At 44.1% G+C, this 26,040-nt stretch overlaps 1 protein-coding gene across 4 annotated transcripts in view; it reads right to left on the reverse strand.

The window, feature by feature from the left end:
* C2CD3 (C2 domain containing 3 centriole elongation regulator) overlaps nucleotides 1–26,040 on the reverse strand; it is a 128,017-nt gene that overhangs the window by 22,476 nt on the left and 79,501 nt on the right. For all 4 annotated transcript variants that reach the window (XM_062196702.1, XM_062196700.1, XM_062196701.1 and 1 more), the window contains 5 exons: nucleotides 25,034–25,372; nucleotides 13,097–13,235; nucleotides 9,698–9,762; nucleotides 7,004–7,209; nucleotides 5,132–5,265 (listed from right to left, as the gene is read on the reverse strand). In XM_062196702.1, the coding sequence (XP_062052686.1) occupies nucleotides 5,132–5,265; nucleotides 7,004–7,209; nucleotides 9,698–9,762; nucleotides 13,097–13,235; nucleotides 25,034–25,372 (883 nt within the window). The remainder of the gene's footprint in view (nucleotides 1–5,131; nucleotides 5,266–7,003; nucleotides 7,210–9,697; nucleotides 9,763–13,096; nucleotides 13,236–25,033; nucleotides 25,373–26,040) is intronic.

Genomic DNA, 26,040 nt, shown 5'->3' on the forward strand with positions numbered 1-26,040 from the left:
TTTGGCTTTTCCTTTTTATTTACAGCACAAATCTCACACATAATACTCAAGAATTTGACCCAGAAATGTCCTCCTTTTTTTTTTTTTTTAAAAAAAAGCAGCTTTATTGATACAATTCATTCATTTAAAATGTACAGTTCACTTTTTTTTTTTTGGTACATCCAGCTATGTAACTGTCAATACAATCAATTTTAGACATTTCCATGTCTAAATAAACCCTTTACCCACTAGTTATCTTTCCATATCCTCCCCCACCCCCAAACTTCCCAGGCCTAGGCAACCACAGGAGACTTCAAAAAGTTCTTGGAAGTGTGGAATAAAAAGATAAAAATGAAAATATAAACTTTCTCAACAGAAGCTCCATCATGTTCAAACACACCAGTGATATCAGCCCAAAACTGAGGGTCTGGGAATTCACCCATGTGGATGCAGGCTTCTTTTACGTTACTAACTGGAGAAGAACGGGTGCTCCTTAAGACCTTCTAAGAGTAAGGAACAAAAAGAAATGAGAAGGAGCCAGATTAAGACTGTGAGGTGGATGCCTAATGGTTTCCATCAGAACTCCTACCAAACTCTCCTTGTTGGTCAGAGGAATGAGCAGGAGCACTGTGTGGTGGAGAAGGACCCCTGCTGAACGCTGTCTTAACTTTCTCAAAATACTCTCTTACTAAGCAGAAGTTACCATTCTTCAGCCCCCAGAAAGTCAACAGGCAAAATGCCTTGGGAATCTCCAACAGACTGTTCCCATGACTTTTTTTTTTTTTTAAGATTTATTTTATTTATTTGAAAGACAGAGTTACAGAGAGAGGTAGAGACAGAGAGAGAGGTCCTCCATCCGCTGGTTCACTCCCCAGATGGCCGCAACGGCCGGAGCTGCGCCAATCTGAAGCCAACCCACTGCGCCACAGTGCCAGCCCTTGTTCAGAAGACTTTTGCTCTGGGTCAGTTTGCTTTTGTTTTACTAAAGTACTTTCATCTTTTATTTATTTATTTATTTTTAAATATTTTATTTATTTATTTGACAGGGAGAGTTACAGACAGTGAGAGACAGAGAGAAAGGTCTTCCTTCCATTGGTTCGCTCCCCAAATGGCTGCAACAGCCGGAGCTGCGCTGATCCGAAGCCAGGACCCAGGAGCTTCCTCTAGGTCTCCCACACGGGTGGCAGGGGCCCAAGCACCTGGGCCATCCTCCACTGTTACCCCAGGCCACAGCAGAGAGCAGGACTGGAAGAAGAGCAACCGGGACTAGAACCGGCACCCATAAGGGATGCCGGTGCCGCAGGTGGAGGATTAACCTAGTGCACCATGGCGCCGGGCCCACTTTCATCTTGTAGTAGCCATTGGCTAACTTATGTTGTCTTCAGGATCGCCCTGGTAAAGGCACATTTCATCTTCTATTACAATGTTTTGAAGAAACACTTCAGGATCTTGATATCACTTAGTTAAGGTTTCCATCAAAAGCTCTGTTCTTGTCTGCAGTTTTGGCACTCACTTCAACTTCTTGGTCAGAATTCTGTAAGCTCAACCAATTAAGATGTGTTTAGGGTCGGCGCTGTGGTAAACCTGCCACCTGCAGGACACAGCAGAGAGCTGGATTGGAAGTGGAGCAGCCGGGACTAGAACTGGCACCCACAGGGGATGCTGGCGCTTCAGGCCAGGAGGTTAACCTACTGTGCCAGAGCATCGGCCTCAATAAATAAATATTTTAAAAAAAAGAGATGTCGGCCGGCCCCGCGGCTCACTAGGCTAATCCTCCGCCTTGCGGCGCCGGCACACCGGGTTCTAGTCCCGGTCGGGGCACCAATCCTGTCCCGGTTGCCCCTCTTCCAGGCCAGCTCTCTGCTGTGGCCAGGGAGTGCAGTGGAGGATGGCCCAAGTGCTTGGGCCCTGCACCCCATGGGAGACCAGGAGAAGCACCTGGCTCCTGCCATCGGATCAGTGCGGTGCGCTGACCGCAGCGCGCCTTCCGCGGCAGCCATTGGAGGGTGAACCAATGGCAAAAGGAAGACCTTTCTCTCTGTCTCTCTCTCTCTCACTGTCCATTCTGCCTGTCAAAAAAAAAAAAAAAAAAAAAGAGATGTCTTTGATACTGGCTATTTTAACTGTTGGCTCTCTTCAATTAGGGAATGAAGCATCTCAATTTTTTCCTCTCAAATTGATGAGGATGGTCTGCTGCTCTAGCCTTCATCTTTACTAACATCTTTAATGACATCTTCTCTCTCTGTTATACATTTTATTCTTTAAAACATTAAAAAGATTTATTTGAAAGGAAGAAAGAGGGAGTAGAGAGAGACAGTGAGAGAGAGAGATGTTCCTCATCTGATGGTTCACTTGTCTAATGCTTGCAACAGCTGGGTTGGGCCAGGCCAAAGCCAGGAACCAGGAGGCTGGACTCAGTCTAGGTTTCCCATGTGGGTGACAGGGACCCAAGTATGTGAGCCATCACCTGTTGCTTCCCAGAGTGTGCATTAGCAGAAAGCTGGAATTGTAAGTGAAGTTGGGACTAAAACCCAGGCATTCCAATATGAGATGCTGGCACCCCAACCAATATCTTAACCTCTGAGTCAAATGCCTGCCCTTCTAGTAAATTCTGAAATTGGAAACTTTTTCTTTTTAAGGCTGTTTTGCCAATTTTGTGTGCCCTGCATTGCCAAATAAATATTAGCACCAGCGTTCCCATTGCTGTAAAGAAGCCAGCAAGGATTGATAGGGATTGTGTTGAATCTGTAGACTTGAGGAATGCTGCCATTTTAATAATGGACATAGTATGTCTATATAACGCAGATTTTCTTGAATCTCCTTCTACAACGTAATGTAGGTTTCAGAAAGTACATTTTGCACTTCGTTTGTTAAACTTATTCTAAGTATTTTATTTTATTTGATGCTACTGTAAATGGAGTTTTTTTTAATTCATTGCTGATGTATAGAAATACAATTTATTTTACATATTATATTCTTAAATTTTCTCAGTTTAAACTTCTCTTTTTTGACAGGCAGAGTGGACAGTGAGAGAGAGAGACAGAGAGAAAGGTCTTCCTTTTGCCATTGGTTTACCCTCCAATGGCCGCTGTGGCCAGCGTGCTGCGGCCGGCGCACCACGCTGATCTGAAGGCAGGAGCCAGGTGCTTCTCCTGGTCTCCCATGTGGGTGCAGGGCCCAAGGACTTGGGCCATCCTCCACTGCACTCCCGGGCCATAGCAGAAAGCTGGCCTGGAAGAGGGGCAACCGGGACAGAATCTGGCGCCCCGACCGGGACTAGAACCCGGTGTGCCGGCGCTGCAGGCGCAGGATTAGCCTATTGAGCCTCGGCGCTGGCCCAGTTTAAACTTCTAATATGGTAAACATTGATAGATATAATCCAGATAAACAATCCTCTTTGGAGTCATCAATAATTTTTAACAGTACAGAAAGGTTATGAAGTAGAAATGTCTAAGAACTGACATGTAATACCTGTCACATAAACCTAATGCTTTGGTGAGTGCTGACAGATGTATATATTCAAGAAAACTACAACCACAAGGAAATGAATGTATTTATCACTTTGAAAGCTTCTTCTTGCCTTTTCTAACTCCTTCCTCCTTCCCACTCCATTCGTCTTGCCTTGTCCCTAGGTAACCACTGATCTGCTTGGTCATGATACGTTAGTATGCATTTCCCAGAATTTTAAATCAGTGGGATGGTATACAATGTACTCATTTTTGTCTAGTTTCTCTCCTTCAGCATAATTATTTTGAGAATCATTTTATTACATGAGTGATTTGTGAAAAAAATTTTTTAGTAACATTTCATTGTATGGACATACCATAATTTGGTTATCCATTCATCTATTTGTTGATGGGCCTCTGAGTTGTAATTTTTTTATTATAAATAAAGACAAAGACCAAAACATTTGGGAAGTGCTACTCTAGCCATTTCACCTGTAAAATGAATAATAAAACCTTTCTCTTAAGGTTACTGTAAAAACTCAGTCAGCTATAAATTGTGTAAATGTATAAATCACATAAAAATGAGTTATTTCTGTTCTCACCTGTTACATATACTTCCAAAGAACCTTGAGGTAATATATTATTTTCATTTAACAAATGAGAAAGCTAAGGCTCAAAGAATTAAAGTAATTAGCCTAAGGTCACATCTAGCTTGTAAGTGGTAAAGCTGTCCAACTTGGATTCCAACGCTATCCAACCCCAGAGCCACTCCGCCAAAAAAGCTGGATCAATCTGGTGAGGTGGTTAGAAGGGGAATTACAGCCTTCCCCTGCATGGATGACTGGATTATAATATGACATTTTGATGAGGTCCTTCTGAAGTGGTAACACAGGGACGTTTTTAGTGGACAAAAGGCAAATCATTTCTTTGAGCTTTTAAAATTACTGAACAGTGGGTACCAGGGACATGCTCATCCTGCTATACGTCTCACTGGCTATGGTCAAACTAATACTTACAAAATAGATAACAGGAAAACTATCTAGGCCCACAGTCTAATGATTAACAGACACAAAGCTTCCTCTATACGGAGGCCAGAGATTTCTTTATATGTGAAGATGATTTAGCCCTGAAGCGACCTTCAAGGAGATGGACAGCACCCCAGCGTCCGTCCTAGAATAAAGGGTCTACTCAGTAACTGCTGTTGTCAGAGTGGCTACTGAGAGACAGGCGTGGGAAAGATGCTGGCGGAGAGAACGCCAAATAGCACTAGGGCCTGGAAGCAAGGGGTGGAAAAAGCCAACTTAATCATACATCCCATCCTTTGACAGGGTGGAACATGCTCTAGCCTGGATCCAAGGACAGCTTCCTGAAAGGATGGGTCCAAAATTATGAAAAGTAACCACTTCAGTTCTGGGGAAGAACAGAGAGTTATTTCTCTCATGGCTGATGACTGAGTTTAGACAAAAAGGCTAAAGGGAAGTGTCCCTTGCATTGAAGTGATTCTTTCAATAGCAGTAAAAATTCTAGATTCTATCTTTATGAAAACTTTGTTTTCATAGGATCTTAGGGTTCCCGGGAGGTTGTGGTAGATCAACAAAGCTCTTTCCCTGTCTCCAGTTTCCTCCTCTAATGAAGGAGAGGGATGATGAGCCAGTTCTCACACATCTACCCTTTGACCCCATTTCTTCCATCAAGAAATCACTCACTTCCTAGGTGAGGAGAAATCAAGTTCCTTTGAAGAGATGTGAGCAGGCTGGTCTGGAGTTGATCTTGCGATGCAGCCGGGGAGTGCCGCATACATATCAGAGGCAGGGAAGGAAAAGGGACTGTACACTGGGATCTGTAGAAGCAATGAGAAAAACAGTATACTAGATACCACGCATGCTTTTGGAACAAAGCAGTATATAATTTGTAAAGTTTATTGTGTATGTATTAAGATAATTTCCTAAGCATTTTTCATGTGATGAACACTGTGTTAAGCAATCGACATATATTTTCTCATTTAAACTATTCAGTAATCTTGTGAGGTAAGTACTCTCATTATTGCTATTTAAGAGGCTGAAAAGACACATGGGGGTTGGGGGAGCAGGAGAGAAAACCCCATCTGCTGCATTATGCTCCAAATGCTTGCAATGGCCACAGGCTGGGCTGGACCTGGGCTGAAGCTGAGAACTCAATCCAGGTCTCCCACATGGTTGGCAGGGACTCAGTCACTTGAGCCACTGCTGCCTCCCAGCATCTAAATTAGCAGGAAGCTGGAGTCAGGAGCCAGAGATGGGTAACAAACCCAGGCACTCTGATATGGGACATGGGTGTCTTAACTGGTAGGCTACATGCCTAACCCTATTATCTCTACTTTACAGACTATGATATCAGACTGTATTTTAGTGCTTTATTTACACTTACGCTCTTGTTCCTCCTAGCTTGTGAGCTGCTGGTTAGACATAATTGTACATTTACTTTATATGTGGGGATAATCTAGCTGTTTCTTGTCTTATGAGTACCAGAATTGATCTGCAGAAATGATCTTCCTAATTAGGGACTGATGAACTCTTGCTCATTTTCTCATAAATATATTCACTCAATATTTACTGATGTCCACTCTGTGCCAGACCCTAGGCCAGACGTGAGTGAAAGAAATATGAATAAAACAGCCTTTACCTTGATAGAGTTCCCCTACCTGGGACAGTAAGGAAAATTCTCTTTTCTTTTAGAGTTACATTTCTTCAAAGAGTTGTCTAAATTCATCACTGTCAATTTGCCTCTTCCTTTTTTCCCCTTATTTATTTATTTATTTATTTATTTTCAAAAGACTTATTCATTTATTTGAAAAGCAGAGTGAGAGCAAGAGTGAGAGGTATCTTCCATCTGCTGGTTCACCTTCCAAATGGCCGCAAGAGCCAGGGCTGGGCCAGGCTGAAGTTAGGAGCCAGAACTCCATCTGGGTTTCCCACATTGAGTAGCAGGGACCCAAGTACTTCAGCCATCATCTGCTGCTTTCTAAGGTGTGCATTATCAGGAAGCTGGATTGGAAGCAGACAGCTGGGACTCACGCTGGCCTTCTGGATATGAGACACTGGTACTGCAAGCAGTAGCCTGACTTGCTGCACTACAATGCCAGCCTCTCTTTTTATTTTTTAAAGAAAGATCAATGACTTTAATGCAACAGAATTAGGACAAGTTCAGTTAATACTGTTTCACATTCTACACTGCAACTATTTTAGTTAAAAAGAGATACAATTCAAGCATTATAAAATTCACTCCAGTTCAGTTAATACTGTTTCACATTCTACACTGCAACTATTTTAGTTAAAAAGAGATACAATTCAAGCATTATAAAATTCACTCCCTTAAAGTGTTCCAATTCACTGGTTTTCAGTATATTGAGAGTTGGTGCAACCATCACTACTTTTTCATTCCAGAGCATTTTCATCACTTTGTTTAGGTCAGGAGATGGTTACCAGATACAAATATATAGCTTGTTTCATAAGCTGGAAAGTACCAAACACAAAAGATCTTCTCAGACGTTTTGCTCAGTAGAAACCTTTCTGGTGAGGAGTGTCAATCAGGATACCTACCAGTGATCCTGTAGTCTCTACCCCACGTCTTGCTTGCCTTTCTTCTTTGAAGCGCATCAAATTCTCCAAAGGTGAGATAGCAACTTTTATCTGGCCCTGGCACTCTCCACTGAAGTCTGTGATATTGTACCAGCCACAGATAAACTGGAAGCCAGAGAGAAGTGGGGAGAGGTCCACCGAGGCAAAGCCAATCACCCTCTCCTCATCTGTGGGGGAAAGAGAAGAGTGGGACAGTATGGCTGGGCCTGTCATGCCACTGAGATTAGAGGCGTAACACAGAGAAGGTGACTCAGGGGCCTGGGGGAGTTTAGTGGATTCCCAAGCTATCACAGAAGACAGGTAACGAGACTGCGAGAGACTGGTGACCAGAGCCGGCTTTAACTGTTATGAATTCCTTTTCTGTACAGTAGGGGAAAACTAGCAGCACTGAGCTCTGCCCTCTTGAGAGAGGTGATTAGGAAACATTCCCAAGCTTAAGAAGCCGTTGTTCTCTCCACTAGGTTACCATGTCTCAGGATTTTCCTTAGGACGGTGGGTTGCAAAATTATAATTATGAGGGATTTGCACTTTCCTATTTATACAAAAAGACACCTATACCTATTTTCCAAGTGTGTAGGACATACATATGCATTATACATAAGAACAGAGTGACACTTACCAACGACAAATAGCCCCTTGGGAAACCACTACAGGGTGCAAAATGAGCTTGGGCTTTGCTCTATATGATAAGGGGCTGCCCTTAGTGAGAAGTGAGTGAGAAGACTCCCTTCTTTATTAGAAAGCCACTGTGTGATGACTTTTATACTCATTTTGCTCCTTATTTCTTATTTTTGACATGAAAGAAGCTGGGACAAGGAGGGCCCTTTCGCTCCACAAGTTCCTACCTTGTACTGGTTCTATTCTCATATACTGAATATCAAAGGCTGAGCCATATTGACATAGCTATGAATTTTCATTTGCTAAATAAATCAAGGAATGCACATTTTCAAGAGTAGTAGTCATGAGTTCTTGTAGTCATGTAGTTCTTGGTGCGCGGTCCTGGTGGCACTGAATGCATCATACACTAACACTGGGGGAGGGGAGGGGAGGAGAGGGGATTTGCCATTTATTAACCACAGTTATGTGCCAAGTACTTTATATACAGAATCTCTAATTCTCATGGAGCCCTGCTAGGCAAGCACTATTATCCTAATTTTATAAATAAAGTTAAGAGTGAAGAGGAAAAGTGATTTACTTCGGGTTACACTGTTGGCAAACAGCACAGTCATGATTTGAACCCAGGTCTGCATAAGATCAAAGCGTATTCTTTTTTTCCTGCTAAAGTAGGTGCCAAATTAAGGTGAGCTCTGGTCTGCGTGACAATCTTTGTCTTTAGACTCTAGGGAGAAGAGAAGAAAAGGCAAAAGAGGAGTGCAGAGTCTTGCTAAATACAAAAGGCTTTCCTTGTGTGGATTCAGAGGAAATGGATTTATGATCAGCTACTGTGGCGTTTATGAGGTTGGGGAGTAGTGGGGGCCCTAAGTGAATGCGAGGCCATAGCACAGAACCAATCATCCAAACAAGATTCACAGCAGCCATCGCAAACAGAAGGCACAGGTGAGAGAAAGGGAAGTTGACTTCTCTTGGGTCTTTCAGAGGCTTTGGGGTTAGCACTGAAATGAATCTCTAGCAAACAAAACACTGTGACTTAAAACAACTGAAGGTCTGCAAACCAGGCCCTGGCAGGAATCTTAAAGGGGCTCGATTTATAGCAGGGATTTAGTGAGACAAGATCTGAGCTGTGAGATGGCTGGATGAACTCACCACCTCCTTCTTGTGAGTCAGCCAGTCTGACCAGCATGGTAAAGCACAAACAATGAAGGCTACAGAGCCAGTTAGAAATGCCTTCACGTCCTGACTATAAATTAGCAGCTTACACAACCCTAGTCAAGTCACAAAACTTCCATCCTTGGGTTTCAGTTTTTATGTCTGTAAAATTGGACTGATGACATTTTCACCTTGCCAGATTACAGATGTGTGTCTCAGCCCACTGCTAGTCACTAAAATGGATATGATATGTACTAAGTGTCAGGCTCTCATTTACTTCTCCCCAAACCTTATGATAGCAGAGCCCCAGGCATTATTATTCCTATTTTACAGATATGGAAACTGAGGCAGAGAAGTTAAGCCATCCATGCAGGGTCACACTGCAACGGTGAGGGGCAGAAGTCTGGCTTCAGAGTCAGTGCTCTTTACACTGCTGTTACGTCTCTTTATAAACGGTGGCTGAGCAGACGAGGCCCAAGGATCATGATGTCAGCACCTCACCTCTCAGGGACGTTGTTAACACAAGGCAGGACAAGCTCTCAGATTCTACTCTTGTGTGCACCGGAAACTGCTCGGGTCTTGCTTCCTAAACCAGAGTCAGCAGATGGCAGAATTTCATATAAGGTGTGTGATACATATCATAATGGTTGACAGATATAATGGGAAAAATTTAAATGTACTTGGGTTTCTATACTTGGCAGGGACTCAAACTGATCTGACTGCTAAGTATTCAAATTCCGTAAGGGAACAAGGTGGCGCTCTATAGGATCACCCTTCTACCATGTATCTGCATTCCCAGCACAGCAGGGCCATAGTTTCACTTGGTTACAAAAGCATTGTACTCTCATTTTTATAATCAGCTAGATATTCATGGAACAGAATTCTTACCTCCTTTATGCCAAACCTTGAAGACTAGGGTTTGCTTTGGGTCCAGAAGAAGTTCTTTCGATAGCCTATTGAGGAGAAAAACCACCAAAAATCACTGGTGTAGGAAAATTCTGCAGCATAAAACAGATTTAAAGAATATTTTGCAGTCTGCCAACCCTATTTCATCTTCGTGATCATCTTCTAGGATTTACTTTTATCTTCACCTTAAAATGAAGGCATGGAAGCTCATAGAGGGGAAATAACCTGCTAAGACTTGAAAACAGGCCCCCTTGATGCAGCACCCCCACGCCACCCCCTGCAACGTATTTATCACATTCAACCTCTGCTTCTCTAAGACAGGGAGGGGGTAGGAGAAGGGAACTCCTCAACATGCAATGAATGCTTTTACTGGAATGGGTATAGATTAAGGTGGAAGAATGGTAAGAAGGGAGAGGAGGGGTATGAGAAGGTTCATTGAGTACCTACCTTGGGCCAGATATGCATTTAATCTGTCTATGACCTGGGCATTATTATTCTTATGTTACAGATGACGAAGTTGGCTCAAACAGGAAAAGTAATTTGTTTAAGATCATCTAAGAGGGGTCAGCGCTGTGGCTTAGCAGGTAAAGCCGCTGCCTGCAGTGTCAGCATCCCATATGGATGCCAGTTCGAGTCTCAGCTGCTACACTTCTGATCCAGCTCTCTCCTATGGCCTGGGAAAGCAGTGGAAGATGGCCCAAGTCCTTGGGCCCCTGCACCTACGTGCGAGACCCGGAGGGAGCTCCTGGCTCCTGGCTTTGGATTGGCGCAGCTCTGGCCTTTGCGGCCAGTTGGGGAGTGAACCACTGGATGGAAGACCTCTCTCTCTCTCTCTGTCTCTCCCTCTCCTCTCTGTAACCTTGCCTTTCAAATAAATAAATAAATAAATCCTTTTTTTTTTTTTTTAAAGATAATCTAAGAGTCAGCAAGTGCCAGGGCTGGGATGTGACCCCGGTTTACCTGACTCCAATGCTACACCATGAAGAGGGCAAGGCAACAAAATAATAAAGTGCCCAAAATAAATACCCGATAAAGGTGAAATAGAATTTACTGAGCACCTCTAATGTACCTTCTATGAAGTGGATTAGTTTGTTTGTTTTTTTTAAAGATTTATTTATTTATTTATTTCAAAGTCAGAGTTATACAGAGAGAGGGAGAGGCAGAGAGAGAGAGAGAGAGAGAGAGAGAGAGAGAGAGAGGTCTTCCCTCGCTGGTTCACTCCCCAGTTGGCCACAACGGCCCATACTGTGCCAATCCAAAGCCAGGAGCCTTTTCCAGGTCTCCCATGTGGGTGCAGGAGCCCAAGGACTGGGCCATCTTCTATTTTAGTTTTTATTTTTTGACAGGCAGAGTGGACAGTGAGAGAGAGAGACAGAGAGAAAGGCCTTCCTTCTCCATTGGTTCACCCCCCAAATGGCTGCCACAGCAGGCGCGCTGCGCCAATACATAGCCAGAAGCCAGGTACTTCTCCTGGTCTCCTTTGCAGGGGCAGGGCCCAAGCACTTGGGCCATCCTCCACTTCACTCCCGAGCCACAGCAGAGAGCTGGACTGGAAGAGGAGCAACTGGGACAGAATCTGGCGCCCTGACCGGGACTAGAACCCGGGATGCCAGCGCCACAGGCGGAGGATTAGCCTGTTGAGCCGTGGCGCCAGCTTGGGCCATCTTTTATTACCTTCCCATGCCATCGCAGAGAGCTGGATTGGAAATGGAGCAGCCGGGACTCAAACTGGCACCCATATGGGATGCCGGAGCTGCAGGTGGTGGCTTTACCCACTACGCCACAGCGCCAGCCCCTGAAGTGGATTAGTTTTAAATTGCAAAGTTCTGGAAAGTTACAACAGGCACCACTGCTGCAGGTCTAGAAGATCGAGGTCCAGGGAAATCAAGAGGCTTAATTTCGTTTTCCCACCACCAATGGAGAACTGAAGACAGCCTCCCACTTTCAAGGCCAATGTGCTCCAGTGAAAGAATTACTGTGTCAGAGACTGGTGCTGTAGCTGGTAGTCAAAAGACTCACCTTTGAAGCTCGTCTCTAGTATTATCACCTGAGTGACTTTCTGAACCCTGGTTCTCCTGTGAGGGTACTTCAAAGAGTTCATGGAAAAATGCAATTAAAAGATAAGTCCATTTTGGTACAAAAAATCTTGAAACCCACATATAAGTTTTTCATTATGCGCACTTTCCATGAACTTTTAACAGACCCTTGCCGTTGGACCTGCTAAAGGGGATATTACCTACCTACAAACTGCAAGGAGGATCAGATGAAAGAATTTTGAGACAAAGGAACTGAAAATGGCATCACTACTCATTTTTTCTTCTAATTCTGTTACTATTACCAATAAACTATGTAATGATTGTCTCCTCAACTGTGAAGTCAAGGGTTATGATTGGAAGCCTGCTAATAGCCTTTCACCAAATTTGTCAAGTTTTGTCATTACATCAGGTCGTGAATGAACAGATCACCTCCACTTAGAGGCTCAACTGCTTCCTGCCTTTGGAGGCAGATTTAATATTTTAGATAAAGTACCCTGACCATGCTGGCCATAATTTCTTTAATTTCCGCTAGCTCACCACAGATAGAGCTGAGTTTTTACTGCAGTTCTAGCTCCTGACAGAGGCCTGCTTCTCAAATTACAAATCACTGACTATTTGAGTAACTGCTGAGACTCAGTCAGGTGCAGCCAAACATTTTTGGAACCATTCATAGGAGGGCTAACGTTGGCTGTATACCTAGTATGTACCATGAGGTAATTTCCCTGAGTGTCTCTAATTTGGACCTCACAGCAATCCTAAAAAATTATCTCCGCTTTACAGACGAGAATTCTACGGCCCAGAGATGCTATACAAGTTATTCACATGAGATGAGTGCCCTCTGCCTGGAATGTGCTTCCCACATGGGTATCTCATATGCCTTCCTCACTGCTTAGCTGAAGTGACTTATTTATGAATCCTTCCCTCAACTTTCAGGTTGTCCTAGATCATCTTTTTTCTCTGAGCTCTCCACCAGCATCTTTTCCACTTTTCTTTGGACACTTGATTGTAATTTTTAATTTGTATTTCCTCCCAGGTAGACCATGACCTCTTCAACGGCAGAGACTATCTTAATTCCAGTGCCTAGAACAGAGCTGTGCAACTAAGAAGCCCTCACTGAATTAATTTTTCAGCTCTATTGAGCAGGGTTAAAAACACTACTACAACACTTTTAAGCTACAATTAGCTGTGAATTCACAAAAACTAGAATTAAAAAAATTGCTTGGATTAGAATTTTCCAGGCCTGCTCAAATATTGTTGTGTCTGTTATAGTCCTTGCTGAGTTTATCACCTGGATGGAACAAAAACTAGATTCTGGAAGGCCAACAGAGCATCAGAAAATACAAACCTTGATTGCTGCTGAAAATTCCAGATAGGGGAATCTGTGTTTCCAACCACGGGGGTGTATATGGGTGATGGCTCATCAGCTGTTGCAAAGGATACACAACAACTGGGTACTGGAACTTTCCGCTCTGTCAAGGGACTCCCTGAAATAGAACATAGCAGGGGTGAATGAACTTTCAGGTATCAAAAAAGAAGAATGCGCTGGAAGCAGCTCCCAGCACAGTACCCCGTTTTCACTTTCATTAACCCTGCAGAAGAGGCAGCAGAAGACACAGTTTAGAGTACGGACCTGGAGCCAGCATGGCAGCATTTCATAAATATATGCTCAACCAATTTAATTTCTCAGTACCTCAGTGTTCTTTTACTCTATAGTATAGGAATAGATAGGATTGTTTAAGGATAAAATGAGTTAATGCTTGTGAAGTACTTAGAATAGCACCTGGCACACAGTACATGATATTTTGTTACCTGTTAGCATTTATTTCAAATCCTTACAACATCTTAGGAGGTATAAGTATAGTAATCCCGGTTTTACAGTTGGAGAAGCTGTGTCCCCGACAGACCTCACCCAAGGTCAGACATGATGTTCATAGCAGAGCTGACTGATAACCGGTCTTCTGACTCTGTAAGTCTAGGCCTTTGCAGTTCTGTTCTATTATTTGCCTTTCAATCCAGCATTTTCCATCATCCCATAAAGTGCAAGGAAACGGGAGAGGAGACTTCTTTCTGGGGCACATTTATGAACTAAGCCTTGGAAGGACAGTTGTAGCAGCAGATAGGTCTCTGCAAACATTTTAGACTAGAGAATAGCTCAAGCAAAGACCCAAAAGTACAAGGAGGTTGGGAATGGTGCTGCTTAGCTAGATAACAGGTAACTTCTGTTCTAAAATGCTATGAATGTCAAGATTACAGAAAAAGAGAAAAGCAAAAGAACACAAGAAAAAGAAGTGTGTCTTAAATACATTTATGTGATCCAGAGGAACTTTTTTTTTTTTTTTAAGATTTATTTTGAGGGGCCGGCACTGTGGTGCAGTAAGTTAATCCTCTGCCTGCAGTGCTGGCATCCCATATGGGCACTGGTTTGTGTCTTAGCTGCTCCACTTCCAATCCAGCTCTTTGCTATGACCTGGGAAAGCAGTGGAAGGTGACCTGAGTACTTGGGCCCCTGCACCCACGTGGGAGACCTAGAAGAAGCTCCTGGCTCCTGACTTCAGGTAGGCTTGGCTCTGGCCATTGTGGCCATTTAGGGAGTGAACCAGCAGATGGAAGATCTTTCTCTCTGTCTCTCACTGTCTAACTCTACCTTTCAAATAAATAAATAAAATATTAAAAAAAAGATTTATTTTGAATGACAGGGAGAAGGAAAGATAGAGCTTTCCATCTGCTGGTTCACTTTCCAAATGGCCGCAATGGCAAGGGCTGGGCCAGGGCGAAGCCAGAAGCCTGGAATTCTATCTGGGTCTCCCACCTGAGCAGCAAGGGCCCAAGGACTTGGCTATCTTCTGTTACTTTCCCAGGCACATCAGCAGGGAGCTGGATCGAGGACTTGAACTGGCATTCACATGGGATGCTGGCACTCCAGGCCACAACTTTAACTTGCTAAGCTCCAGCACTAGCCCCCATATTTTCTTCAACCAAAAGAATTTCTATTAGAGTAGAGCAATTCAAACTTCCCCCCAAAGCAATAACAATCCAGAGAAAATATTACATTTTGAAGTGTGGAAGTTCCCATTGCCTGAGCTACAAAAAGCACAACATGGAATAGCAGGCTTATATTTTATCTTACACATTCATGAAGATATTTTTAATCATATTCATAATACAGTCAAGTGAGGGCATTTCAAAAAGTTCATGGAAAATGGAATTGAAAGATTTTATTTTGGTAAAAAAAATTTAGAAATCCATGTATAACTTCTTTACAGTAGGCATTTTCCATTAGCTTTTTTTTTTTTGAATTTTGAAAAAGTTTGCTTACTTTTATTTATTTGAAAGGCAGTGTAATAGACAGAGGGAAAGAGGGAAGAGGGAGGAGAGATAAACAGAGAGAAAGAAAAAGAGGGAGAGAAGAAGAGGGAAAGTGAGAGGGAGCGATAGAGAGGTATCTTCCATTTTCTGGTTCACTTCCCAACATGCCTGAAAGAACTGGACATGAGCCATACTAAAAGCAAGAACCTGAAACTCAAACTGGGTCCCTCATATGGATGGCAGAGACCCAAGTACTTGAGCCATTGCCTGCTGCCCCCTAGAGTGTGTGTCAGCAGGAAGCTGGATCAGAAGCAGATGTGGGCATTGATTTTGGGCAGCCGATAAGGGATGCAGGTATCCCAGGGGCGGCTTAATCTGCTGTGCCACAATGCCTGCCCTCCCATGAGTGTTTTGCAGACTGCTTGTATTTATTTGATCTAAAAACAGCGTTTTTGTCCCCAAATCTTGGTAAAAATTGATTTGCCATGTTAGGTAATTTCGTGACTTCCAGCATCCCAAGATGCAAAATCAGGTCAGAAGGCCAGTTCTTCTCACGGAGGACAACTGAGAGAGAAAGAAACTGGGCAACAGGGGAAGGGAATGGTGAGTTTGTCAGAACCTGGGAAAGAGAAGTGAGGCTGAGGAAGAGGAACGCTAGCCTTGCTAGGCAGGAAGTCAGCCTAGGAGTATATGAGGAGGGCCTGAGGAGACCCACATCTACATAGTGCAGCATCTGCATTTCAAAGCCCTGCCCAGACCCTGATGACCTGCCAGGGGTCCTGCTTCCCCCATGGGAAAGCTACCTGGCCGGATACACATCTTTCTCCACAGCAGGCACCCTAGAGGAGCCCTTGGCCCAGGCCAGTATGACTCCCTCTGTCTGATAACAAACCTGGGGAGGAATTTCTCTTTGTCCTGGAGAAGGGGGAGAGGGTAAAGAGACTCCCTTAAAAATCAGGAGGCTAAACAAAGACTGCACACTCAGCTCTCTGCTGAGCCGCCTGCCTGGCCCACCACATTCTCTCCATTTAACCATGTAACCTCGCTTTTCCCCAGTCCGAGTGACTGGGCACTCTCCCTCCATCCCTTCTGTTCTGACAGACACCCTGTCCCCAATAAAACATTGTTACTTTGCTCTCTGTCTCATGCCTGAATTCCTTTTTGCGTGAAGACAAGAACCCCACAACTTCTCTCTGGTGACAGCCTTAAAGTGAGATCTGCTGGCACCCGCCGGTGGGCGAGAGCTGAGGTATGTGCCAGAGTGGCCAACAACGCATGATCTGGAGAAAGCAGAGGCGGCTCGAACTGGAGAAGCACTAAAGACTCAGAGAGGAACTAGATGAGGAACAAAATACCATTGGCTACAAGGCAGCCAGACCAATTTACAGGCATGTTTCTCAAAGCGCAGGGAAAGAAGATTCTAATAACACAGAAATAGGGAATCAACAGTTAACAGAAGTTAAAAATATAGTAGCCATCATTACTAATGTAAAATATATAGTGCTAACAGTACCTTTATCTGCTTAGCTATTTTTTTTTTTTTTTGACAGGCAGAGTGGATAGTGAGAGAGAGAGACAGAGAGAAAGGTCTTCCTTTTTGCCGTTGGTTCACCCTCCAATGGCCGCTGCGACCGGCGCATCTCGTTGATCCGAAGCCAGGAGCCAGGTGCTTCTCCTGGTCTCCCTTGCAGGTGCAGGGCCAAAGGACCTGGGCCATCCTCCACTGCCTTCCCGGGCCATAGCAGAGAGCTGGCCTGGAAGAGGGGCAACCGGGATAGAATCCGGCGCCCCGACCGGGACTAGAACCCGGTGTGCCGGCACCGCAAGGTGGAGGATTAGCCTGTTAAGCCACGGCACCGGCCTTAGCTATCTTCTTAAAATCTATATATTTTTTTAATTTTTAATTTTTGACAGGCAGAGTGGACAGTGAGAGAGAGACAGAGAGAAAGGTCTTCCTTTGCCGTTGGTTCACCCTCCAATGGCCGCTGCGACCGGCGCACTGCGGCCGGCACACCGTGCTGATCCGAAGGCAGGAGCCAGGTGCTTCCCCTGGTCTCCCATGGGGTGCAGGGCCCAAGCACTTGGGCCATCCTCCACTGCACTCCCTGGCCACAGCAGAGAGCTGGCCTGGAAGAGGGGCAACCAGGACTAGAACTTGGTGTGCCGGCGCCGCAAGGTGGAGGATTAGCCTATTGAGCCACGGTGCCGGCCTTAAAATCTATATTTTAATGAAACCATATAGTGTTTCTGTGGGTTGCCTTGTTCAGGATCCATCCCTACCTACGTTTACTTAATTGCATTCCTTTATTGTAGAGATGAAAAGCGTTAAAATCTACATTTCCCAGGCTCTGAAAGCTACAGTGGAGATGCAACCCTCAGGAAAGATATGGAAGGCAGAGGACGCCTTCCTTCCCCTCTGTTTTTGCTCATAACAAGGATGACTGTAGAGATGTTGCATTTTCTGCCCCAAGGCTTGGACCCTTGGAGCAGACCGGTCCTGTGGCATGGGCAACAATGGAAGTTTGATTTTTGTATTTCAATTTTGGCACTAAATTTTGAACGTAGAAGATTTGATTCCCTCCTGAAAGTCTAGCCCAGAGTCCACCCCTAGTCCTTCCACTGACTTGAAGCACATTAATGTTCTACAATTAACTCCATTTCTGTGCAAGATGGCTAGAGTGGGTTCTGTATCCTGTAACTAGACCCTGTCTGCCACAAATTTCACCTCTCTCTCCCCCACTTTTTCTTTTTTTAATATTTATTTATTTATTTATTTGACAGGTAGAGTTACAGACAGTGAGAGAGAGAGAGACAGAGAGAAAGGTCTTCCTTCCATTGGTTCACTCCCCAAATGGCTGCAACGGCCGGAGCTGCGCCAATCCGAAGCCAGGAGCCAGGTGCTTCTTCCCGATCTCCCAATGTGTGTGCAGGGGCCCAAGGACTTGGGCCATCTTTTACTGCTATCCCAGGCCACAGCAGAGAGCTGGACCAGAAGAGGAGCAACTGAGACTAGAACCGGCACCCATATGGGATGCCAGTGCCGCAGGCAGAGGATTAACCTAGTGCACCACGGCACCGGTCCCATCTCTCCCCCACTTTCTATTCTACGTCTTAAGCTTCTCAATTGATTTCTTCCAGTAAAACGTCATCACAGACCCCATAAACGGGCAGAGATAACCTGCCTCTATCACAGCAGTTGCCACAGCCTAATAATCTGTATGCTGCTCACTACAACGAGAGCTTCAGGGATGCACAAAGTAGTCCAAGGCTTTTATTTAAGGGTTGCAGACTTCCCTCTGCCCTGTGTGGACAGATGGCTGCCAGGGTTGGAGAGAGAAGCTGCAAGCTGCCTCTTGCCTCATCTGCTTGCAGGGTACATCGGCAGAGGACAGCAACAGCTGCCACGGCAGCTCTGGAAAAGATCCGCAGAAAGGCCAACTGCCCGTTCTGATGGCCTCCGCCACTGATTGAGTGTGACATACCGGGCACGCCAATTCATCCTGGCTCCTGGGGCTTCAGATGAACAATCACTTCCCACCATCGAATTCTAATTCAAGATGTGTACCAAGACTACTCAGCTCTCTCTCATACCACTGGCACCCCGAGTTTTATTTTTGAAGCTACTATTTGAGAAAGACTACTATTTTTACTTTGTGAGAAAATTGCTCCCTACTGAATCTTGAATAGAAATGTTCCTTTTAGCCTACCAGCAGGTGGTGAACAAATCAGCTTGGCAAAGCAGGTCTATCAGGTTTCCCTGGCTCTCCCAGGCTCCTGGGCTTGTTTACATTTCTGGGAAAGGTCAGCTTCTGAAACACTTCTGGAAGTAGACCAGAAGACAGCCACCTACACCTCCCCTGGGGTTGGGACTCAGACCGACAGCAGTTTAAGAGGCAAGGGGAACCAATTTTACCATTTAAGTGTTTTCAATGAATTTCCTATGTTTTACATATGCACCAAAAGCAGTTTCATGCATTGAGAATGGCATAATGGTTTTAATGAGATGAAAATAACTCCTCATATTTGGGTAACATTTTATGGCTTGTAAGTACTATTGTTTTTTCTACAAATTAAACTTGTGCTGGTAACATCACTGAGAACTATACAAATAGGCACCTTGATCCCTATTTTACAAATAAGACAACCAAGGAACAGAGAAGAGGCTTGCTCGTCACACACCTGGTTGACTGGCATTTGGAACAGTCAGGTTTCCTGACTCTACTCCGGAGGTTTTCCACTGTAATAGTTCTAATTAATTCTATGTGCTTCAGAGAAGGGCTGCCCCTCTGGCCTGGAGTGAATGGATGGAAATTTCCCCTCCAAGCAATGCCCAATTCTGTACTTTTAATAAAAATTTAGTTCAGTTCTAGTAAGCTAACACTGACTGACATCTCCTGTGTGTCACACATGCACACAAATCATAAGTGACTGTCGATCGGGGAGATAAGTTTAGTCCACTACGATAAAGATGATGTGAATAGCACAGGCAGGTGTGGGAAGCCAGAGGGGCCTCTAACTCTGCCTAGGTGGGTTAACGAGCACCTTGAAAAGCTGATGATATTGTAGCTGATTTTGGTCTTCATAGAATACAATTCATATTATTTCAAAATTTCAAACCCCTTTACCTCTCTGTGCCTCTGTTGCCTCATTTATAAAACCAGGATAATCACCTACATTGTCTAATGTAGGTGTACAGATCTTAGGACTACTGAAGCAGATTTTTTAAAAAAGATTTATTTATTTACTTGAAAATCAGAGTTACAGAGAAAGAGAAAGAGAGAGACAGAGAGACAGAGAGACAGAGAAAGAAAATATCCATCCGCTGGTTTACTCCCAAGGTGGCTGCAATGGCTGGGGCTAGGCTAGGGTGAAGCCAGGAGCCAGGAGCTTCATCTGGGTCTCCCATGTGAGTGGCAGGGGCCGAAACACTTGGGTAATCTTCCACTGTTCCTCCCAGGCCATTAGCAGAGAGCTGAACTGGAAGTGGAGCAGTTAGGACATGAACTGGTACCCATATGGGATGCCAGCTGTTAGAACACTGGGTCTGAACCCTCAGGCCTGATGAAACTGGGAGTAAATAGTTATTCTAAAGCCAGTGAACATTTATTGGTTTGGAAAGCCCAGCACCTGGGGACACTCCAAATTGCTAAAACAATGCACTTCAAACTTCAACAAGGAGCCTTTCAGCATGTCTCCCACCCACCTTTTCAGGGTCCATGTGGTGTTCTGCACCTTCCCCAACATGCGGCTCAGGAAGGGACTCTGCTTGTTGTTCAGAGGGAAAGAAGCATGGTTTCAGACTCTCTGCCCTGCGTCCAGGCAGGCTCAACCCCCACTCTCTCTTTACCTCCCTAAATTAAGGCTCCCCCAACAATAAAGTCTGCTCTATTTTAACTAGCCACAGCCCTTTTTCTTTGAACCCTAAAATCCTAAATCCTAACACCAGTGTTAAAAGTGGAGGCTTTACCTGCTATGCCACAACACTGGCTCCTTATTCTTTTTTTTTTTTTAAAGATTAATTTTATTTATTTGAAATGCAGAGTGACAGAGAGGGAGGGAGCAAGGGAAAGAGATCTTCCATCTGTTGGTTCACTCCCCAAAAAGCTAAAAACGGCCAAAAAGGACTGGGCCAGGCCAGAGGAAGGAGCCGAAACTCTACCTGGGTCTCCTACGTGGGTGGCAGAGGCCCAAGCACGTGGGCCATCTTCTACTGTTTTCCCAGGCATATTAAGCAGGGAGCTGGACTGGAAGTAGGATAGCTGGGACTGGAAATGGCACTCATATGGGATGCTGGTTAACCCTCTCTGCACCACAATGCCAGACCCCAAGCTGATTCTTAAAGGATGGTTCCCCAGAACATTTTCTAACAAAAGTATCCAAGAAGCTCTTTCATTTTCAGAACCAAAACTATAGTGAAGACCATAGCATTTCAAAGCTGCTTCAGGTTTAAGCTTTGGTGAGGACAAAGCTCCTACTTCAAGGCTGTTTGTGAATCTTCTGCAGGAAGCTTTTCACGAAGGGACTGCTCATTTCCTTCCTCCTGGAAGAAACTTCCAAGGCATGACAGGGACAGTCACACGGCAAACACAGTCGAAGGCAAGGAGAACGCCAACATGGATACCAAGGAAGCATCTACATGTTTTTCACAGAGGTTTGGCACGTTGTGGCTGACTCACAGACAGTGGTACATGCTGCTCTTGGCTCCTTCTCAGAAGTAGAGGAGAGACACTTAGAGATAGTCTTGCATGACCACATTTTACAGTTGAAAAAAGGGGAGATAAAAGGGTTTGCTCAATGTCCAAATCAACTTAATGGTTCAACTGGAGCCAGAACCCAGTCTTCTCACTCCCATTCCAGAACTCTTTCTATTGTGGTATTGTTGGAAGGCACATTTCCAAGATGATGGGCAGTCTGTATTCATATTCCAGCTTTGTGGAGCTTATTAACTGTGTCACTTCTGGTCACCTTACTTTCATGGGCTCCTTTTTCTGCATTTGGAAAAGGATTATGTATTGTAATCTATTTAACCTATAATCCCATTTGCGGTAAGGATTAAATGATATAATTTACAAAAGCTAAAATAGAACTCAGCATATAGGAGATGCTCAATAAATTTATTGTCAAATTGCCTTGCCAAGTCCTATTATAGAAATGTGCTTTGTTTTCAAATTGAAAATTTCTAAGTATACTTTGCTGTTTGCAATATGGGCATTTCGCATAAAATATAAACAATTTTTAAAATATATTTTATTTTCCATACAAGTATAAAAAAGTTCTTGGAAAAATCAAAGGATGTTTTTGGTAATTAAATTCACTCATCCATTGATTTTTTTTTGTTCAGAAATTCTGGTTTTTAAACTTGATCTTAGTCAAAAGGCTAAGAAGCAATAGAAATTCTGGTTTTTATAAATCAGATTTGTCAAAGCAGCCAGGGCAATAAAAAATTGTTTCCCAATTTGATGACTGATACAATCTCTGTGAGAAGACTACATCCTGAGATAAAATTTTCAAGGTCTCTGATATACCAAGGTTATGAGATGAATGAGAACCTCAAGAGTTATTATGAAAGCTTATAATACTGGGATTTCATATATATATATAAAATGGCTGTTGGTGGTATGAGTGGGGAGAAGGGAAGAATGAAAGACAAATAATCGTTTCTATGAGTATGAGGGTTTTATGTTTCAGAGCAATGAGGAACCATGGCAGAGTCTGAGAGGTTAATACAGAGAGAACAGGAGTCAAACAGGGAGGCCAAACCAAAAGGTATCGAAGAACTTTCCGGATTCGCAAGACCATGGTTATCTCTCAGTGACATGACACATCTCCAAATTGTTAATCAGATATATACAGATGAGAAATTCAAGACTCATAGAGAAAGAATAACTTGTTCAAAGTTTCATACATACTGTTCCCTTACTGGCTGCTGACACAAGGATGAATATATCTTACCTAGAATGTAATTTCCACAAGGGTAAAACTTCTGTTTTGTTATTCTTTTTGTCTTTTGTTTTACTCGCTGTTTTATCCCCAGCACCAGGAACAGTGCTTAGAAACAGCAAATACTACATTAAGTCTTATGGCTAATGAATGAATGCATGATGAATAAACAAATGAGCCACAGTTTCAGCTCCTGAATGGTTCATGTGTGGTGGAGAAGGAAACCACGGAATAGGGGCCGGTGCTGTGGAGCAGTAAGCCTGCAGTGCCGGCATCCCATATGGGTGCTGGTTCAAGTCCCGGCTGCTCCACTTCCAATCCAGCTCCCTGCTTGTGCCTGGGAAGGCAGCAGAAGATGGCTCAACTACCTGTGCCCTGCACCCACATGAGAGACCTGGTTCTGCTCAGCTCTGGCTGTTGCGGCAATTTGGAGAGTCTTCCTCTCTCTGTAACTCTACCTCCCAAATAAATAAATAAAATCTTTAAAAAAGAAAAGAAAACCATGGAATAAATATCACTGCTGTGTGACAGACACTATGACAGAGAGAGTAAAAGTGTCAGGGGAGCAACCAGGAATGGGTCTTTATGTTAGGGAGGCCCTCTGGTAAATGAAGATTCTTGAGCTAAAAGTTAAGAAAAAAAAAAAAGAGTGACGGTAAAGGGAAAATTTTAGATCATATTACAGGTTGAATAAAGGTAGGACAGCTCTTTGTGTCATGAACTCCTCTGGCAGTCTGGTGAGTTCTATGGGCCTCTTCTCTTCACAGTGTTTCTTTAAAATGCATAAAGTAGGGGCCAGTGCTGTGGCGCAGCGGGTTAACACCCTCACCTGAAGTGCCGGCATCCCATATGGGCACTGGTTTGAGGCCTGGCCGCTCCACTTTCAACCCAGCTCTCTGCTATGGCCTGGGAAAGCAGTAAAGAAGGTCCAAGCCCCTGCACCCTCATGGAAGACCCAGAAGAAGCTCCTGGCTCCTGGCTTCGGATTGGCGCAGCTCCAGCCATTGTAGCCAATTGGGAAGTGAACCATTGGATGGAAGACCTCTCTCTCTCTGCCTCTCCTCTCCCTGTGTAACTCTGACTTTCAAATAAATAATCTTTTAAAAAAATGCATCATGTAAAATACACAGGATTACAGATAAATTCAGTGATACTGAATATAGCTACCAAACTTAACTTTGTGACACAGAAATATTTATGCTTTATTAACAAGATCTAAGGGTACAGCAGTTGTACGTAGGTGTTGTGGTACTGTGGGTTAACACTTGGGACGCCTGCATCCTGTATTGGAGTGCAGGTTCAAGTCCTGCAACCTGTGCTTTTGATTCAGCTTCCTGATAATGCACCTGAGAAGGCAGAGGATGATGGACCAAGTATTTGGGTCTCTACCACCCATATGGGAGGCTGGAATGGAGTCCCTGACCCCTGGCTTTGGCCTGGCCCAGCCCTGGCTGTTGTGGAGAGGGAACCAGTGTGGCTGGAGATCTCTTCTCCCACCTCTCTCTCTGTTTTTCAAATAAATAAATAAATCTTAAAAAAAAAAAAAAATCTATGGGGTCTGGCAATGTTGCATAGCAAGTCCCATATGAGCACCGATTCAAGTCCTTGATGTTCCACTTCCCATCTAGTTCCCTGCTAATGTGCCTTGGAAAGCAGCAGAAGATGGCCCAAGTGCTTGGGCCCCTGCACCCATATGGGAGACCCGGAAGAAGCTCCTGGCTTCTGTCTGGCCCAGCCCTGGCCATTGTGGCCATTTGGGAAGTGAACCAGCAGATGGAAGAGCTCTCTGTCTCTCCCTCTCTCTGTAACTCTTCATTTCAAATAAATAAATAAATCTTTTTTTTTAAAAAAAGAAAAAAGATTACAAAGCAAATTTCTTACAAAAATCTATGATCTAATGTGGGCAATAACTGCTGTAATTTCAAAGAAATGATAGTATAAATGATATTACGATATATCTCAAGTAACTATGAGATGACAGGAAAATACTAGTGATTTCTAGTGTTAACAACATATGCCATTACTATTATTATAGTCTATTAGCTATATTTATAATTTGAGGGATTGTTTACTTTTAATCAGAGGTTAATAAAAATAGAAGATATAACTAGTTTCCTATTCAAGATCACTAACCCTGTGTTTTACCCATGGTTCTCTAGGGAACTTATGGACCCAGGGTTAAGAATGCAGGCCCCTGGGTGCATAATGGAGGCCTGAGATGGTGGGCATGGAGAAGGAAGAGATCTATGAGGAATTTAAGAAAGAGAACAATTAAATGGATGACAATTTGAAGAAAGAAATGAAAAGAATTCAGGTTGATACTTTCTGGACTAGTGAATTCATCATATGCAACATTAGGATAATTGAAAAGGTCAGCTTTAAGTTTAGAAAGGCTTTCATGTTATAGAAACCTTTAGGCTTGAGAACTGTAACTACTGATTAATAGTTCTTGCATATTCTGCCATAACTTGAAAGATCTGTGAAGAAAGGACCACTCCTTGAGAAGTCAGATATATGACAAGTGAGCAGAGCATACCTTTTAAGCTCAAGTGCATTGCTCTTTCTACCAGGATGCTGACTGCAAAAGTTTCATCCAATTCAGAAGAGCCCTCCTGAGCCAGGCATACTTCAGCAGTGGTGCTGTTGCAGGGGATCTGGGTGGGGACAGGAAGCTTTGGGTGCCCATAAGGTGGAGTGAGCTGGATCTTATCATTCCTTCTGAGGAGCTGCTCAGACTCACTGTGGCTGCTGCAGTCCATGGAATCCAGTTCACGAGTAGGCTCAGGGTTTGGGGAAAGAGAGGAAAGAACCACGTGAACTCGCAAGGCAGCTCCTGAGAGGTTGGAAGCATTTCGTCCAAACAGAGGATACACACCTGCAAGATGATGGAGGAGAATAAGCTCAGGCAAGCATGAATCAAATACTTTTTTTTTTTTTTTTTTTAATTTGACAGGCAGTTAGACAGAGAGAGACAGAGAGAAAGGTCTTCCCTCCGTTGGTTCACTCCCCTAATAGCTGCCACGGCCGGCATGCTGCGCCGATCTGAAGCCAGGAGCCAGGTGCCTCCTCCTGGTCTCCCATGTGGGTGCAGGGGCCCAAGAACCTGGGCCATTCTCCATTGCCCTCTCGGGCCACCCTCCACTGCCCTCCCGGGCCACAGCAGAGAGCTGGACTGGAAGAGGAGCAACCGGGACTAGAACCCAGCGCCTATATGGGATGTCGGCACCATAGGTGGAGGATTAACCAAGTGAGCCACTGTGCCGCTGCCCCCTCCCCCCCTTTTTTTAAATACTCTCTTGACCTTTGGAGAAAATACTCACCATGGGTGCCATGGTTCTCCTTTATAGGTCCTTAAGCCCCAGTACAACAATTTGTGAAGGAAACTGTGAAGTTGGTACACATTGTGAGAATTTCCACCTTGCCCTACTATCTCTAATAATGGAAAGGAGAGAGAGCTCTGATTTGAAGGCAAAGTCAATTTACTACCAGGAAGAGCTGTTTTGGAAGGGTTTCATGTATTGAGAGACAACTTGCCTAAGTTAA

The sequence above is a fragment of the Lepus europaeus genome, chromosome 7, assembly GCF_033115175.1.
Source record: "Lepus europaeus isolate LE1 chromosome 7, mLepTim1.pri, whole genome shotgun sequence".
Lineage (NCBI taxonomy): Eukaryota > Metazoa > Chordata > Mammalia > Lagomorpha > Leporidae > Lepus > Lepus europaeus.